This window comes from Cebus imitator, unplaced genomic scaffold (genome assembly GCF_001604975.1).
Source record: "Cebus imitator isolate Cc_AM_T3 unplaced genomic scaffold, Cebus_imitator-1.0 Scaffold102, whole genome shotgun sequence".
NCBI lineage: Eukaryota > Metazoa > Chordata > Mammalia > Primates > Cebidae > Cebus > Cebus imitator.
In genome coordinates, this window is record NW_016107417.1 from 331517 (window position 1) to 349676 (window position 18160).

The 18160-nt window shown below is 53.0% G+C and overlaps 1 protein-coding gene across 1 annotated transcript in view; it reads right to left on the reverse strand.

Moving 5' to 3' along the window:
* Positions 1-18160, reverse strand: part of LRP5 (LDL receptor related protein 5) — a 133509-nt gene that overhangs the window by 41578 nt on the left and 73771 nt on the right. Inside the window, exons 7-9 of the mRNA XM_017536942.2 lie at positions 16716-16887; positions 4859-5075; positions 1439-1730 (exon numbers count right to left, since the gene is read on the reverse strand). Coding sequence (XP_017392431.1) covers positions 1439-1730; positions 4859-5075; positions 16716-16887 — 681 coding nt within the window. The remainder of the gene's footprint in view (positions 1-1438; positions 1731-4858; positions 5076-16715; positions 16888-18160) is intronic.

Sequence of the window (18160 nt, forward strand, 5' to 3'; positions counted from 1 at the left end):
AACTCCTGACCTCAAATGATCCTCCCACCTCAGCCTCCCAAAGTGCTGGGATTACAGGCGTAAGCCACCACGCCTGGCCTCTTTTTTTATACTTTTTTATGTATTTCCCTTTTTCTACAAAGAACCCTTGTGACTTAAAGTCATAAAAAATCTTTTAAAGATATCTAATACAAACACTAGAATAGGACGGGCATGGTGGCTCGCACCTGCAATCCCAGCACTTTGGGAGGCTGAGGCGCGAGCTTGAGCCTAGGAGATTGAAACCAGTCTGCGCAGCATGGGGAAACTCCATCTCCACCAAAAAAAAACAAAAAACCCACAAAAATCAGCCAGGTGTGGTGGTGTGCACCTGCAGTCCTAGCTACTCGGGAGGCTGAGGTGGGAGGATCACTAAGAGCCCAGAAGGTCGAGGCTGCAGTGAGCTGAGAATTCACCACTGCACTCCAGCCTGAGTGACAGTGGAAGACCCTGTCTCAAAACAAACAAACAAACAAACAAAAAAACTCCCAGAAAACAAATAGTAGAAAAACAAGTCAGTAAACAGTGCAGTTGTCCAACACTTTAGACCAGAAGTCAACACACTTTTTCTGTTTAGGAGCAGGTAGTACATAATTTAGGCTTAACAGCCAATATGGATCTGTCAGAACTCAACTCAGCAGCACAAAAGCTGCCACAGACAATCCATAAACAAATGGGCTTTGCTGTACACCAATCAAACTCTCTTTACAGAATCAGAAGGCCAGCCCACGGACCAGTTTGCTAAACCCTTCTTTAGAAGGCAAAAAGTCTTCCTAGGCCTGGTGCGGTGGCTGACGCCTGTAACCCCAGCACTTTGCGAGGCTGAAGCAGGCAGATCAGCTGAGGTCAGGAGTTCAAGACTAGCCTGGCCAACATGGTGAAACCCTGTCTCTACTAAAAATACAAAAAAACTAGCTGGGTATGGTGGTGGGTGCCCATCATCCCAGCTACTTGGGAGGCTGGGGCAGGAGAATCACTCGAACCTAGGAGGCAGAGGTTGCAGTGTGCTGAGATCGTGCCACTGCACTCCAGCCTGGGTGACAGAGCAAGACTGTCACAAAAAAAAAGTCTTCCTGTAATTGTCCTGGATGTTTATATTTGCACTATAAATGAAGAAAGAGTCTGCTAAGCAGACAGCCTCTGGCGAGGGGAGAGGGTGGGGTGTCTGAAGTCAAGCTCAATGGACAGCAAACATTACAAATTCACACAAGCACTTCACAAAAGCCCTCAAGTGTGTCTACCGGATTTGCTCATTATAATCATCTATTTTTTTTTAAACAGGGTTGCTCATATTTGATTAGCTTGAATTGAGTTACAATAAATATTATAGTGCTTTAAAAAAATGTCTGAAGCCTCTGAGGCAGGAACAGAGGAAAGGTTTCCCCATCAAGGCTGCACGTGTGCGCATCCTGGCCATGCTACCTTCAGGCTGACGTCCGTCCAGTAGATGTGGTTGTTGGCCACATCGAAGTCTAGGGCTGAGGCCTCCTTGACGCCCGTGAGCGGGATGGCCACATCGTTGTTGTTGGTCTCAAGGGAGATCCTGTGAATGGCAGCTCTGCTGGTGAAGACCAAGAAGGCCTCGGGCACGATGCAGGTCTTCATGTCACTGAGCAGCTCCAGGCCGATGGGACAGCCACACCGGGTGGAGTGGGGCGTGAAGAAGCACAGGTGACTGCACCCGCCATTCTCATCGGCACACGGGTTGGTTCCTGGAAGCGAACACACAGGCCCCGATCTAAATAGCAACAGCTCAGCAGGGAAAGGGCGCCACAAAGCCACACAATGAATGCCACTGTGAGCTGCGTGGCTCAGGGTGCCGAGCTCAGGACTCACCCCTGGGTCAGGTTTGACCTCAGGGCTGGGTTGGGTTGTGATGATCGTTCCGTGGCTGGCTCCATCCTCAAACACACACGCACCTTTCACGTGAAAGCCAGGATGTGCCAGAAGCTCCAATGTGCACAGCTTTGTTCCCACCACATGTCAGACACAGACAGTAGGCGGGCGTGGTAGGAGAACGCCTGGATGACGGCAACCAGGTTCTCCCCAGGTACGGCCTCGAGTCAGTAACGGTAACAGCAGTGCGGGCTGTGACGGGACCTTGTCAAGCGCCAGGCACTGGTCCCAGGGAGTCACCTGTCTGAACTCACTCCATCCATCTTGGAGGTAGGAGCTATTCTCATCCCCATTTTTTATTCGAGGAAACTGAAGTGCAGAGAGGCTGTTGAAGAGAGCACCATCAGGGAGCAGCTCGGCGAGAGAGCCAGCCTGGAGGTCCCGCCTCCTGGCCTGTGCTCCGACCCGGGAAGAACACAATGGCCCCTTGGGCAGGGACTGGGCAAGTCGTCCCTCAGCCTCGGCTCCTGAGAATCCCACCTCAGCCCTTCCTCCGACTCACAGATATTCCCAGCAGCCTTGAAAACTCACACTCACCCAGCATGGCCAAAGCTGCCTCTTTTTCACACAGTACAGAGAGGGTTCACTTATTTTTGGTCAGTCTGTTAATTTCACTCCTCATCCGAAGTGCTACTAAAATCGGCTTTAATTTAGTGTTAAATATTGAAGCCAAAAAAAGAACCCTTTTCCCCATCTCCTTTAGTAAATCATGGGTGAGGGGGAGAGGGAAGAAGGCCAGTTTGTCAGCTTTAGTTCACAGCCCCATGGATGCACCCTTTTGTCTTCTCCCTGGGGCTTATTTTTTGTTCTTTGAACAATCACTTATAGGTTAGCCTCACCTTCCACGGTGGATAGTGAATGTTTTTTATTTTTTTGAGACAGGGTCTCACTCTGTCACCCAGGCTGGAGTGCAGTGGTATCACCTCAGCTCACTGCAACGTCTGCCTCCAGGCTCAGGTGATCCTGCCACCTCATCCTCCTAAGAAGCTGGGATCGGCAGGGCGCGGTGGCTCTGCCTGTAATACCAGCACTTTGGGAGGTGGTGGTGGATGGATCATCTGAGGTCAGGAGTTCAAGACCAGCCTTGGCAACATGGTGAGACCCTGTCTCTAAGAAAATAAAATATAATAAAATAAAAAATGAAGAAGAAGAAGAAAAAAGCTGGGACCACAGGCACATGCCACCAGCCCAGCTAATTTTTTTTTTTTTTAATAGAGATGAGGTCTCTCTATATTGACCAGGGGAGACACTCAAATTCCTGGGTTCAAGTGATCCTCCTGCCTCAGCCTTCCAAAGTGCTGGGATTTCTGAATTTCAGGCATGAGCCACCGTGCCTGGAAAAAATGCATTTTGGTTTTTTTTTTTGAGACAAGGTCTTGCTCTATTGCCCAGGTGGAGGTCAGTGGTGTGACATCAGTTCATTACAACCTCTGCCTCCTGGATTCAAATGATTCTCCTGCCTCAGCCTTCTGAGTAGCTGGGATTATAGGCACACACCACCACGCCTGGCTAATTTTATGTGTGTGTGCGCTTTTAGTAGAGACAGGGTTTCACCACGCTGGCCAGGCTGGTCTCAAACTCCTGACCTCAAGTGGTCTGCCCACCTCGGCCTCCCAAAGTGCTGTGAGCCACTGCGCCTGGCACAAATGCATTTTAAAGGATCTGGAAAAACTAAATTTGTGGATTCCACCTCCGGGATGAGGACGGCAGGGTGCGATGAAGGCCGTGATGGAAGTACTCGCTGCTCCTGGGGTCGCCCACACTGCCTCAGCTCCAGGCCTCTGAGAGGCTGTCCCTTCTGCCCCAGCCTGCTCCCTCAGTTCCCAGCTCCCTCATATTTTACAGCCAGGGATCTAGCGTCACAGCTAACATCACATCTACCCAACGGGGAGCAGAGCCGACCCGGCATCTCGCCCAGGACTGCAGGCAGTGCAGCAGCAAGCACCACGTCCTCTGTCCTCTCATCCTTCATCAACGAAGATTTACTGAGGGCCTCTGACACGCAGGTGCAGTGCAGGACCCCAGGCCCCAGCCAGACGTGGAGCCCCTGCCCACAAGCCCCAGGCCCGTCCCGGCCACACATGGACGCTACTCTCTCCAGCGTAACTCCATCACCTTTTCAGGAAGAGACAAATCATCGTGCCAAACAAGGACCTCTTCGGTGAACCTTCTGCGGATCCTGGCTTTCAGGTGAAAGGTGCACGTGTACTGGCAATGGGGGCAACAAGCACAGCCCAGCCAGGCAGGCCCAGAAATGAGTCCCGAGTTCGGCACCCGTAAGCTGCAGGGCTCTGCCTACCGCGCCCCCATGCCAGTGAGGCAAGGAACTGCATTCACAGAAGGGTTCGCTCTGGGAACGAAGGTTCCGAGCCAGGGCCGGGCACATAGCAGGTGCTCAACAAATGTTAGCTACCTTTTCTTTTTTTCTTTTTTTTTTTTTTTTTTTGAGACGGAATCTTGCTCTGTTGCCATCCTGGAGTGCAGGAGCTCTTGGCTCACTGCAACCTCCACCTCCTGGGTTCAAGTGATTCTCCTGCCTCGGCCTCCCAAGCAGCTGAGACTACAGGCGTGTGCCATCACACCCAGCTAATTTTTGTATTTTTTAGTAGAGACGGGGTTTGATCATGTTGGCCAGGATGGTCTCGATCTCCTGACCTGGTGATCTGCCTGCCTCAACCTCCCAAAGTGCTGGGATTACAGGCGTGAGCCACCACGCCTGGCCATGTTAGCCACTTTCTAACCATTGTAACCGACATTCCTGGTCCACAACCACTCCCTAATCAGCACCCTTGGTCTCTTCCCATCTGTCCTTAGCCAGATACTGTCACCTTTCCTGTCTGATCCTTCCCCAGGGCTCAACACTTATGCCCAGGTTGGGACCCGTCACTTCCTCCTCATGCATGTCTGCATGGCTGAGCCACAGCTTGGGATCCCCCGGACTCACCGATGATCTTGGCCACATTCACGGCTTTGAGCCCCATCAGGTCGGGCAGCTGGTCAATGATGATGTCCCGGCTGGCCTTGACCTTGTGCACCCGCTCAATGCTGCGGCGCTGCCAGTCAGTCCAGTAGATGAAGTCCCCCAGCAGCGTGAACCCGAAAATGTGTGGGAGCTTGTCCTCCAGCAGGGTCCGCCTCTTCGTGCCGTCGACATTGATCACCTGCAGGATGGCAGAGATACAGGTCTGGATGGGCCAGGACCATGTCAACGAGAGCCAACCCTGGGGCCTGAGCTGCCCCAAACAAGACGGGTTCAACACCCAGGAGCCTCAGTTTCACCTGCACCTTGCCAGGTACCGTAAAACACCAGGTATCATGGCTCTCCAGGGATGCTGGATAAATGATGTTTTCTTTTTTCTTGAGACAGAGTCTCCCTCTGTAGCCCAGGCTGGAGTGCAGCTACACAATCTCGGCTCACTGCAACTTCCACCTCCCGGGTTCAAGCGATTCTCCTGCCTCAGCCTCCTGAGTAGCTGAGCGCCTGCCACCACGCCCAGCTAATTTTTGTATTTTTGGTAGAGGTGGGGTTTCACTATGTTGGCCAGGCTGGTCTCGAACTCCTGGCCTCAAGTAATCTGCCCTCCTCAGCCTTCCAAAGTGCTGGTATTCCAGGCGTGAGGCATCAGGCCCAGCCATGACATTTTTACTATAATGCCACATACCCAGCTGACAGAGCAGTGACAGTGCCTTTCCCACAGTGTTCCCCACCTGTGCTGGGATGAGCAGCACAATTTGGAACAGACCAGGCAAGTAGGTGTCCTCTCTCAGACCACTGCAGACTGACAGGCAGCAGCTGCCTAGAGAATCAGGGTGTGGGTCTTGGACCAGGGCGAGCTCTGCAGGAGGAAGTCCTGGGAACAATTAGCAATGCCTGCCCCAGGTGTAGCAGTGAGGGGAGAGGGACTCCAGATCATACCCACCACACAGTTCTGTGAGCAATTGCAGGACCCGGGGCAAGGTTCTCCCGCTTCTCTATGAACTCACTTCCCACTGGGTCAGGACCCCATGAACTCTGAGGGCACTTCTGGTTCTAAGTCTAAGGCCGCAGGTCTCAGATGCTTTCCAGCCTGTCTCCTCTTAGATGTAACAGCTAAATATTTTTCCTGAAGAGTCAATGCTGATTAAAAGCAACCACAAAAGCCGCAGAGGAGAAAATACTGCCAAGGTAAAAACGCCTGAACCAACAGAAGCATACAGCCCCATGGGATAGGATGCAGTTCTGACGATCGATGACCCTGCAGAAATTTATGTTAATAGGAAGGTTGGGTTAGGTGCAACATCCAAGCTCTCCAGCTCTCAGGACAGGATGAAAGAGACACAGGGCCATTACAGGCAAGCTTCCACAGGCCTCCTGCAGCCAGATTACATTTCCAGATTACCAGAAAAGTGACAAGTCCTCTGTTTTGCAGGTGGCGAAACCGTAAGGCAGATGGAACACATGTTAAAAAAACAAAGATGGCTGGGTGTGGTAGCTCACACCTGTAATCTCAGCACTTTGGGAGGCCGAGGTGGGTGGATCACCTGAGGTCAGGAGTTTGAGACCAGCCTGGCCAACACGGTGAAACACTATCTCTACTAAAAATACAAAATTAGCCAGGTGTGGTGGCACATGCCTGTAATCCCAGCTACTCAAGAGGCTGAGGCAGGAGAATCACTTGAACCCAGGAGGCAGAGGTTGCAGTGAGCCAAGATCACACCACTGCACTCCAGCCCAGGCAACGAGAGCAAAACTCCATCTCAAAAAAAAAAAAAAGAGGCCGGGCACAGTGGCTCACACCTGTAATCCCAATAGTTTGGGAGGTGGAGGTGGGCAGATTACCTGAGGTCGGGAGTTCAAGACCAGCCTGACCAACATGGAGAAACCCCATCTCCACTAAAAATAAAAAATTAGCCAGGCATGGTAGCACATGCCTATAATCCCAGCTACTTGGGAGGCTGAGGCAGGAGAATCGCTTGAACCCAAGAGGCGGAGGTTGCAGTGAGCTGAGATTGTGCCATTGCACTCCAGCCTCGGCAACAATAATGAAACTCTGTCTAAAAACAAAAAAAAAAAAAGAAAGAGAAAAGAAACAGACTTTGGTCATCTGTTGGATGGCACAGGACAAAGCTGCTGGGGCTAGGTGAGGGGTAATCTGTCTGTAATCCCAGCACTTCGGAAGGCCAAGGCAGATGGAGTTTAAGATCAGCCTGGCCAACATGGTGAAACCCCCATCTCTGCTAAAAACACAGAGAAATGAGCCGAGCCAGGTATGATGGCACACACCTGTAATCCCAGCTGCTTGGGAGGCTGAGGCATGAGAATCACTTGAACCCAGGAGGCGAAGGCTGCAGTAAGCCTCGACTGCACCACTGCACTTCAGCCTGGGTGACAGAGTGAGACCTTGTCTCAAAAAAAAAGCTGCTGGCAGAGCGGGGAGGGGACAGGCAGCTCTAAGACCCAATGCCGGGCCCCTCCAGCTCTGCCCCACAGGGCTCTGGGTCCTTGGGTAAGTCTTTGCACCCTCATGGGCCTCAGTTTCTCCACCTGTAACTGAGGGGCTCAGACTAGCCAAGTGGCTAAAGTCACCCAGGAAAAAAAACAGAACAAAAAAAAATAACAGCTGGGCCCCAATCTGGAGGCGTTAAGTTGGAATCAGGTACGGGATCATGGTAACAGCCCTCGACAGGTGGTTCTGAGGAGCAGGCCGGTGGGAACATGATTAGACCAACCCCCGTGACCGTGCCTGGAAGTCCGAGCTCTCCACCCACTCCTGGCTGCTCTCTTGAGCAATGAACAGCAGGTGACGGAGCCCTGGTCCCCAAATCGTCTAGGGTTCTTCACATTTTGCCTTCACAACAGGAATACACACAAAGGCCACTAAGGGGCTGTGCCCAACCCAGCAGCACAGAACCACACCAGGAGGGACCTGGCCCTGGCATACAAGGAGGAGGTGCAGGCTTCTCCAAGGGAACGGAGCTTGAGAGGAGGGGCTCACATTTGGGGGGGGGGACCCTTGCCCCTCCTTCCACTCACAATAACAGGGCTCGGGGAGAGATGCTGGCGTGGTACACAAACATCATGAAGAAAAAAATCCGCATTTAGAAAAAGAAAGGACTCTAGGCTTCAATCTACGAAAAGGTCACTATTATCTCTTAAATTTTATTTTATTTTTGTGGAGATGGGGTTTTGCCATGTTGGCCAGGCTGGTCTCGAACTCCTGAGCTAAAGCAATCTGCCCATCTCGGCCTTCCAAAGTGCCGAGATCATAGGTGTGAGCCACTGCACCTGGCCAGAGGTCACTATTGTCACTTGGAGAGATTTTTCCTCTTCTTGCTCTACTTCCACGCTTTCTTGATTTTAATAACCAAATTTCCAGACACGCTGAGCTGAAGGGAGGCAAGGAAGTCCAGTTCCCTGGCTTCATTCAAGAGCAATAAAAAAGAGCCCACAGAGGGCCCAGGGCAAACAAGGGCACTAGGCACTGGCTGGCAGCCGTTCCCTCCCTCTCTACCCTTGCTTCCCACTCCCAGGTGGCCCCAAGACAAAGTGAGAGGAGGCAATCAGCTGCTCCACCCAGCAAGACTGGCTATACCCTCGGTAAGCACAAGACACTGGCTCTGGGCTGGCAGGGCCTGCAAAATCTCCCTGATGGGCAGAGGCTCCCACAGAGCCCCCCATGGTGGCTCAGAAACCACTCCCCAAGCCTTGCCACTTTCCACCAGATTCCAGAACCTCCGGGACACTCCCCCAAGCCCCCCACTTTCCACCCAGATTCCAGAATCCCAGGGCACCTTGTGGACCCGCCAACTTGGAAAACCTCAGGCCCGCACTGAGCAGGTCTCAGCTGCTCTAATACTGGAGGAAAGACTTCCCAAAGTGGCCTTTTGAGGACAACTCAGCACACCTTGACGGGTCCAACCCATCTGCAAAAGCCACTCTGCTGAGCCAGGCCTCTCCCAGACCTGGCAGGTTCCTCTGGGCCGACTCAGGAGGTCTCAGCCTTTCCTGGAGCCAGACCTTTCTGAGAATTCCTGAGCCAAGCTGAGCCTCTTATTGAGCGTTGGGGGACAAGACACAGAGAATGTGCCCATCCTGACTCCTGGGGGAGGAAAGGGTCAAAGCAGAGTTCAGAAATAACAGGGCCAAGTTTGGGACATGCCAGCACCGGAAGAGAACTTGGGAGATGAATTTTTTAGGACAGAGGTCAGCAAACTTTTTGTCAAGGATAGAAAATACTTTCGGCTTTCAGGCCATAAGGGTCTCTAGGGCACGAAAGCAGCATGGAGAGCAGGTGAATGAACATGCATGGCTGTGTTGCGATACATTTTTTTAAAATTGTACTTTAGGTTCTGGAGTACATGTGCAGATCATGCAGGACTGTTCATAGGTACATACATGGCAAGGTGGTTTGCTGCCTCCATGCCCCCCATCAGCTATATCTCGCATTTCTCCCTATGTTATCCCTCCCCAACCTCCCCACCCTTTTTTTTTTAAGAGACAGGATCTGGGCTCTGTCCCAGGCTGGAGTGTAGTGGCGCAATCTTGGCTCGCTGCAACCTCAAACTCCTGGGCTCAAGTGATCCTCCCACCTCAGCTGCCTAAGTAGCTGGGACCATAGGCGTGAGCCACCATACCCAGCGCTTTTTAAATATATATATATTTTTTAGAGATAGGGTCTTGCTCTGTCACCCAGGCTGGAGTGAAGTGACATGATAACAGTTCACCTCTCAATCACTTGAGCCCAGCCTCAAACTCCTGGGCTTAAGTGATCCTCCCACCTCAGCCTCCCAAGTTGCTACAGGCACACACTACCACACCTGGTGAAACGTTATCAATGAAAAAATAAAAACAGGTAGGGCTTGGTGGCTCAAGCCTATAATCCCAGCACTTTGGGAGGCCGAGGTGGGCGGATCACTTGAGGTCAGCAGTTCGAGACCAGCCTGGCCAACCTGGTGAAACCCCATCTCCACTAAAAATACAAAAAATTAGCTAGGCGTGGTAGCGTGTACCTGTAATCTCAGCTACTTGGGAGGCTAAGGCAAAGAACTTCTTGAACCCAGGAGGTAAAGACTGCAGTGAGCAGAGATCGCGCCACTGCACTCCAGCCTGGGCAATAGAAGTGAGACTCTGTCTCAAAAAAGAAAAAGGGGAAGAGTTCTGTCGTGTGAGGGAAGAATTATCCCATTCTGCCAAACACAAAACCCCAATGTGAACAGCAACAGTTATCTTGATTCATGTAATAAAAGATCTTACACACACACACACATACACGTAAAGCCCAGGGTGTAGCCTCTCCCCAGATTGCCAGGAGCACAGTGTAGGTAACAGACCCTGCCCCATCACTCTGGCTGTGAGTGATGCCACCTCCACCCACTTAGCAAAAGTCAGGGGTGCCTGTCAAGAGGCATGACGTAAGGGGGGTAACCCCGCCAGGGGTCAGCATGGAGACCCCAGCACAAGCTGGACCTCAGAGGGTCTCTGCTTTGGGAAACCAGACCAGCTCACAGACAAGCGAAATGACGGTAATGATGATGATGGTGACAGGAACTAGGGTCAAGCGAGAGCACAAACCCTGGAGGGGTGTGGGAGGGGCACAGCTTCCAGCCTCCAGGCAGGGACCAGGTGTTGACATTTGGACAGGACCTTCCCCAGGTGGTCAAGGGAGCACGTTGTCCCCAACATGGCATACGGCTGGAGTGACCCAGGCTTCTGGAGGAGAGGGCCGGGGGCAGCTGGGCACAGGGGGCTGGGGCTCGGGAGAGAGCTGGGCTGTTCCAGGCCTGGCATAAGAGCTCAGCCAGCAGGTGGAAAGGGCAGCACTGGGGCGTGGGCCTCGGAGACCCACAGAGACGCCAGATCCTCCCACTTTCACACACAGCTGTCTTGTGGCACAGGATGTAAAAGCCATGGCAGGGCAGAGGGGAGAAGCTCCTGGCCAGGCATTCCCCTGGCTAAGCCCAGGTGGGCAGGAAAACAAGAACACAAGGGCTTGGTCCTGACCGGACACGTTGGAGGCTCACAGGAGACGCTGAATGTGGCTGTGGGTGTCCCAGGGGATAGAGCTTCCAACGCCTGGGGGCTCCAGACTCAGAAAGAAGGCTAAGGAGGTGTCCCAGGGGCTAAGCCAGCACAACGCTGGAATTCTTAGCCCAGGAGACTGGAAAAATGGTGAGAAGAGGCAGCTATGGGAAGCAGAAGGGAGGTGGGGCCACATCCAGGGGACCCCAACCCACAACCACACAGGTCTCACAGCGGGGCAGAACCCAAAACCACAGGTGTCAGGACTGCCCTGGGTGGGCCCCAGCAGGTGGGGAGGGAGCTCAGGGCTGGGGCCACCACCACTCTCAGCTGTCACTGATGAGAGCAGCAGCTGGTCACAGGATGGGGCTGCCATGCCTGTGTGTGTCAGTCAGGCCGCTGGGGCCGCCTGGAAGATGATTCCCAGGACAGCTGTCACAGACAAGGCTCGCAGGAGGGGCCTCCCAGAGGCATCCGCCATCTCCGTTCCACTCTGTAAATCTGATGGCGTCTCTAATGCCATCCACATGAAACCTCGTTTCATCAGACCAGCATTTCCAGACCTTTGTTCTTCTCCCAATTCATCAAGGGATCAGCCACAGCTGCCTGTGAAGTCCTCTTATGCACTGGGAGCTGAAAACCTGGAGCCTGATTGTCTGTTCTAAGGCTGGTCTCAGCTGCCCCCACCCCCCGCAAAAGCGCCTTCCTTCCAGCGCCCAGCTCTGCAGAGCCCAGCCGCGCATGCCACCACGTGGAACAGAATCCTCTCTCCCCCCACTCCCCAGAAAAGGTGAGTAGCAAACACGTCCAAGGCTGGCATGGGCTCCTCAGTACCTGGGCTGGCCACTTGGTTGTCTTCTGACAGCCTCTTAGAAATGTCCCCATTGGCTGGGCACAGTGGCTCACGCCTATAATCCCAGCACTTTGGGAGGCGGAGGCGGGTGGATCACAAAGTCAGGAGTTCAAAACCAGCCTGGCCAAGATGGTGAAACCCCATCTCTACTAAAAATACAAAAATTAGCTGGGCGTGCTGTAATGTGCCTATAATCCCAGCTACTCGGGAGGCTGAGGCAGAGAACTGCTTGAACCTGGGAGGTGGGGGTTGCAATGAGCTGAGATCATGCCACTGCACTCCAGCCTGGGCGACAAAGTGAGACTCCATCTCAAAAAAACAAAGAAGAAATGTCCCCACTGTTGCAAATGTGTCTTCTTCCTGACCCCATTTATACCTCCCCCAACCATCCCTTCCACCTGGAGTCCAACTGCACCCTCAGGGAGCCGTGGCTCCCTGCACCTCAGCTGTCCCCAAAGCCCTCAGAAGCTACCACAACCCCAGCAGCAGCCACTGTGCCCGCCATTGCCTGGAACACAGCTGGCGCAACTGTGTGCTCAGTGGGTGTTTGCTGAATGGGCCTGTAGCAAGTCCAAGTCCCTCACGTGAGGGGGTTCCACAGCAGGAACACCGGTGCATCCACACCTGAAAAAGGTGCTAGGAGGGTTTGCTCCTGGCGCTGGGCAAGGACCTGAGAAGCTGCCATGACTCACAGAAGCCTGAGGACACACCCAGGGCGGTGCCAAACTCCAGCAGAAAGCACAGAACCACTGTCTCCATCCGAGGCCACATCCGAGGTTGCCCGGGGCAGGAGGAGTTGCCGGCAGGAATCTCTCGGCTAAGTCAGCTCTGGATGAGCAGGTGGATAGCAGGGGGGTCTTGGCCTGGGCCGGCATTCCCAGAGAGTGTGCCACCAGGGCCACAGTGGGGAAAGACAGGGACCCTTGATGAGGTGTCGGAGAATGCTTATGCAATGTATCCCCCTCTTAGAAACAGCCTATGTAAGCAATGGAAGGGCCCTGAGAAGTCCTGCAGTGAAGCACCCCAACGTTCTGGCCACCAAAGACACGCACGCCCTGTGCCACCACTTCTCATCCTTCAGTATCTCTCTCAGGCCCCCAGTGATGAGCTCCAAGTGATCAGATGATGAGCTTCCAGTGGTGTGACAACAGGGTGGCCTACTCCTCGACTACTATTCTGCTACTGTGACACTCCACTTCAATTCCTTGGTGGCGGTTGTTGTTTTTGAGATGGAGTCGCCCAGGCTGGAGGGCAGTGGTTCAACCTCAGCTCACTGCAACCTCCGCCTCCCAGGTGCAAGCAATTCTCCTGCCTCAGCCTCCCAAGTAGCTGGGATTACAGGCATGCGCCACCACGCCTGGCTAGTTTTTGTATTTTTAGTAGAGACGGAGTTTCATCATGTTGCCAGACTGGTCTCGAACTCCTGACCGCAGGCAATCCACCCGCCTCAGCTTCCCAAAGTGCTAGGATTACGGGCATGAGCCACCGCACCTGGCCACCTCAGTTGGTCTCAATGTGCTCCAATCTTGCTTTCTCGTTCCACCATGCTCAGAGGTTGTCTCTCCCTGGCCCATTTTGAAAGCCAAGGATGTGAATCCCGCTATTCCCTCTCTCCGCCCTTCCACCTCCTGGCCTCCGTCCCTTCTGTGCGTCCAGCACCACGGCCCATAAGGCTCATGTTCCCTATAGCAACCCAGCACTGTCTATAGGGTTTGATGATGTACAGACAGATTCTTAAAGCGGGAAATCAACACCCAGTGCTCACATCTTTATGACATGCAGGGCCTGGGGGTGAGCTCCAGCAACACCCGTGTTCCCAGACAGCTCCGCTTCCTCCTGACTGCATTTCTCTTCCTGCTTTGTCTGACTTTGTCAGACCCTCTGATTTTTCTAACTTCCCAAGGACAGTATGGAGAATCCGGAATTCCTTCCTTTCACCTTAGACACCCTCCCCATTCCTCAGAGCCCCCTGTCTTCCTCCAGTCTGGACCGCCAAGATATAAAGTGACTTCATGACCAAACCGCAGACAATGTGTATCCAATGTGGTCAAAACATTCCTGTTTTGAGCTTTGGTGTCCTCATCTGAAAAATGCGGGTACACTCTGGACTCTGTCTACAACACTGGGAAGTGATAAGGACTGGAGCTTGCTCGGCTGCGGAGTCAGACTGCCTGGAGACCCCCTACTCGCTATGTGACCTGGTACAAGTTGCTGTTCCAGGCTGGGCATGGTGGCTCACACCTATAATCCCAACGCTTTGGAAGAACGAGGTGGGTGGATCACCTAAGGTCAGGAGTTCAAGACCAGCCTAGCCAACATGGAGAAACCTTGCCTCTACTAAAAATACAAAATTAGCTGGGCGTGGTGGCGCATGCCTGTAATCCCAGCTACTGGGGAGGCTAACAGGAGAATGCTTGAACCTGGGAGGTGGAGGTTGCGGTGAGCTGAGATTATGCCACTGCACTCCAGCCTGGGCAACAAGAACGAAACTCCGTCTCAATCAATCAATCAATCAATCAATAAATTGCTGTTCTCTAAACCTGTTTCTCATTCATAAATGGAAACAGTGCTACTTATCTCAGAGGGCCACGCTCAGCATCCTAGTTATCAGGGAAATGCAAGGCAAAACCACATGGGACACCCACTAGGCTGGCTGTGATGAATTTTTTTTAAATAAACTTTATTTTCATTTTTATTTTATTTTAGATGGGAGTTTCGCTCTTGTTGCCCAGGCTGCAGTACGGCGGCGCAATCTCGGCTCACTGCAACCTCTGCCTCCTGGGTTCAAGCGATTCTTCTGCGTCAGCCTCCCAAGTAACTGGGATTACAGGCGCCTGCCACCATGCCCGGCTAATTATGTATTTTTAGTAGAGGCGGGGTTTCACCATGTTGGTCAGGCTGGTCTCAAACTCCTGACCTCAGTTGATCCGCCCGCCTCGGCCTCCCAAAGTGCTGGGATTACAGGCATGAGCCACCACACCTGGCCCTAATTTTTGTATTTTTGGTAAAGACAGGGTTTCATCATGTTGGCCAGGCTGGTCTTGAACTCCTGACCTCAGTTGATCTGCCTGCCTTAGCCTCCCAAAGTTCTGAGATTACAGGTGTGAGCCACCACACACGGATGAATATTTTTTAACTGGAAAAGCAGCACTGGTAAAGAGGTAAAGTCAGAACCCTCACACACGGCCAGTGGGATGCACACCAGCAGCTGCTATTGAAAACAGTTTAACGGTTCCTCAGTAAGTCAAACCTAACGTTACCCTATGACCTAGCAGTTCTACCCCTATGCATACACATACCCCAATAATTGAAAACAGGTGTTCAAACAAAAACTTGCATTCAAATGTTCACAGCAGGATTGTTCACAGTAGACAAAAGGTGGAAACCACTGCCCACCACTGGGACATGGGAAACAAAACGTGCTCTGGCCATGTGGGATGTCATCCAGCCACAAAAGGGAAGGAACTTTTTTGTTGTTTTTTTGAGATAGGGTCTTGCTCTGTTGCCCAGGCTGGAGTGCAGTGCTGCGATCACAGCTCACTGCAGCCTTGACCTCACCTCCCGGGCTTAAGTGATCCTCCCCCCTCAGTCTCCTAAGTAGCTGGGACCACAGGTGCCCACTACCATGTTCAGCTAATTTCTAAAACTTTTTGGTAGTGGCAATGTCACCTCGATGGGCAACAGTGTGTGATGGGGACACATGTAACTAACATATCACTGGCACCGAGAGCACCTCAAAAAATGCTCAACAGAGGATCCTTAGGTGAGCAAAAGGCAAGCTGCCAAAGCACCCACACAGGACAAGGCCACTGAAACCTGACCGCAGCACAGGGCGAGGCTGCACCCACAGGACGAGGCCGCTGAAACCTGACCACAGCGCAGGGCGAGGCTGCACCTACAGGACGAGGCCACTGAAATCTGACCACAGCGCAGGGCAAGGCTTCACCTGTGGGATGAAGCCACTGAAGCCCGATCACAGTGGCAGGGTGAGGCTGTGCACACAGGATGAGGCCATTGAAACTGACCATAGTGGCAGGGCGAGGCTGCACCCATGGGATGAATTCACTCAAATCTGACCACAGCGGCAGGGCCAGGCTTCACCCATGGGACAAGGCCACTGAAACCCAACCACAGTGGCAGGGCAAGGCTACACTCACATGATGAGGCCACTGAAACCCGACCATGGTGGTAGGGCATGGCTGAATCCACAGGATGAATTCACAGAAACCCAACCACAGCAGCAGGGCAAGGATGTGACCATGGAATGAGGCCACTGAAACCAACCCAACCACAGCAGCAGGGTGAGGCTGCACCTACAAGATGAGGCCACTGAAACCCAACCACAGTGGCAGGGCAAGGCTGCACCCAGCATAGGGAGAAGAGATACCCGTGGAAAAACAAAGCTGTCTTCAACTGCTTGGGAATGAATCACCAAACTCAGGCCAGCGCTGCCTCTGGCTTCAACAACATCCATGTTTTATGCCTTAAGTGGGGCAGTGAATATGTTTTTTTTTTTTTTTTTTCAATTAATTTTGTATTTTGAAATAGTTTAAGGCTCACAGTAAGTTGCAAAAGCAGTGCAGAGGATTCCCGTGTCCCCTTTTCCTGGGGATTGGCCTCAAACTCTTGGGCTCCAACGATACTCCCACCTCAGTCTCTAAGTAGCTGTGACCCCACACGCCTGGCCCATAACACCTTACGTAACCACAGGACGTTGTGTAGTGCTACCCTCTCGAGGCGTTTTTGTCAGAAAGTATTATAACTATTTTTTCAAGCATTCCGTTTGGCCAAGTAGCAGAGCACAGGCACCCACCGGTGTCTCAGCGATGCGTTAAGTCAGGCTGCAGGGTGGCAGGGCCTGACCTCTCAGGAGCCCAGGGACAGCTAAGCAGGGCCAGGCCACCTGGATCAAACAGCCTCTGAACCACAGCACCTCCCCGGGAGCCTCACCTCAATCTTGTCCATCTTGGTGTCTCCCCAGTAGAGCTTCCCCTCCTGCAGGTCCAGGGCCAGGCCATTAGGCCACCCGAGGGAGGCATTGACCAGCACGCGCCGCTCCTGCCCGTCCAGGTTGGCACACTCGATTTTAGGGTTCTCTCCCCAGTCTGTCCAGTACATGAGGCTGGAGAGGAAGCAAAAATCCAAGAACCCATGTGTCTGTCTGGTCTCTGCAGCATCCCCAATCCTGAGGGCAAGGCCCACCCCGAGCCAGCCCACATCACACATCGGTGTCAGTGAATGTCGGCGCTAGTAAATGTTGGTGTCAGTAAACACTGGTGTCAGTAAACATCAGTGTGGGTAGATGCTGGTGTCAGCAGATGTGTCAGTAAACGTCAGTGTGGCTAGATGCTGGCGTCGGTAGATGTTGGTGTGGGTAGATGCTGGTGTGGCTAGATGTCGGTGTGGCTAGATGTCGGTGTGGCTAGATGCTGCTGTGGCTAGATGCTGGTGTCGGTAGATGCTGGTGTGGCTGGATGTTGGTGTGGCTAGATGTTGTTGTGGCTAGATGCTGCTGTGGCTAGATGCTGCTGTGGCTAGATGCTGGCGTCGGTAGATGTTGGTGTGGCTAGATGTCGGTGTGGCTAGATGTCGGTGTGGCTAGATGCTGCTGTGGCTAGATGCTGGCGTTGGTAGATGTTGGTGTGGGTAGATGCTGGTGTGGCTAGATGTCGACGTGGCTAGATGTCGGCGTGGCTAGATGCTGGCGTGGCTAGATGCTGGCGTCGGTAGATGTTGGTGTGGGTAGATGCTGGTGTGGCTAGATGCTGCTGTGGCTAGATGCCGGCGTCGGTAGATGTCGGCGTGGGTAGATGCTGGCGTGGCTAGATGTCGGTGTGGGTAGATGCTGGTGTGGCTAGATGTCGGTGTGGCTAGATGTCGGTGTGGCTAGATGCTGCTGTGGCTAGATGCCGGCGTCGGTAGATGCCGGCGTGGGTGGATGCCGGCATGGGTGGATGCCGGAGTGGGTAGATGCCGGCGTGGGTAGATGCTGGAGTGGGTAGATGTTGGCATGGGTAGATGCCAGCGTGGGTAGATGCCGGTGTGGGTAGATGTCGGTGCAGGTAGATGTCAGTGTTGGTAAATGGTATTGGTAAATGTTGGTGTTGGTAAATGCTGGTGTCGATAAATGTCGGTGTCGGTAAATGCTGGTGTTGGTAAATGTCGGTGTCAGTAAAAGCTGGTGTTGGCAAACGCTGGTGTCGGTAAATGCTGGTGTTGGTAAATACCAGTGTCGGTAAATGTTGGTGTTGGTAAATACCAGTGTCGGTAAATGCTGGTGTCAGTGAGTGCTGGACGACTGAGCATGCCAGCAGCAAGCCCAGTGACCAGAGCTCCTGGGGACTCCCCTGGGACAGTGGTGCCCCCTTCCACCATGCGCAGGCTTCATGGCACCA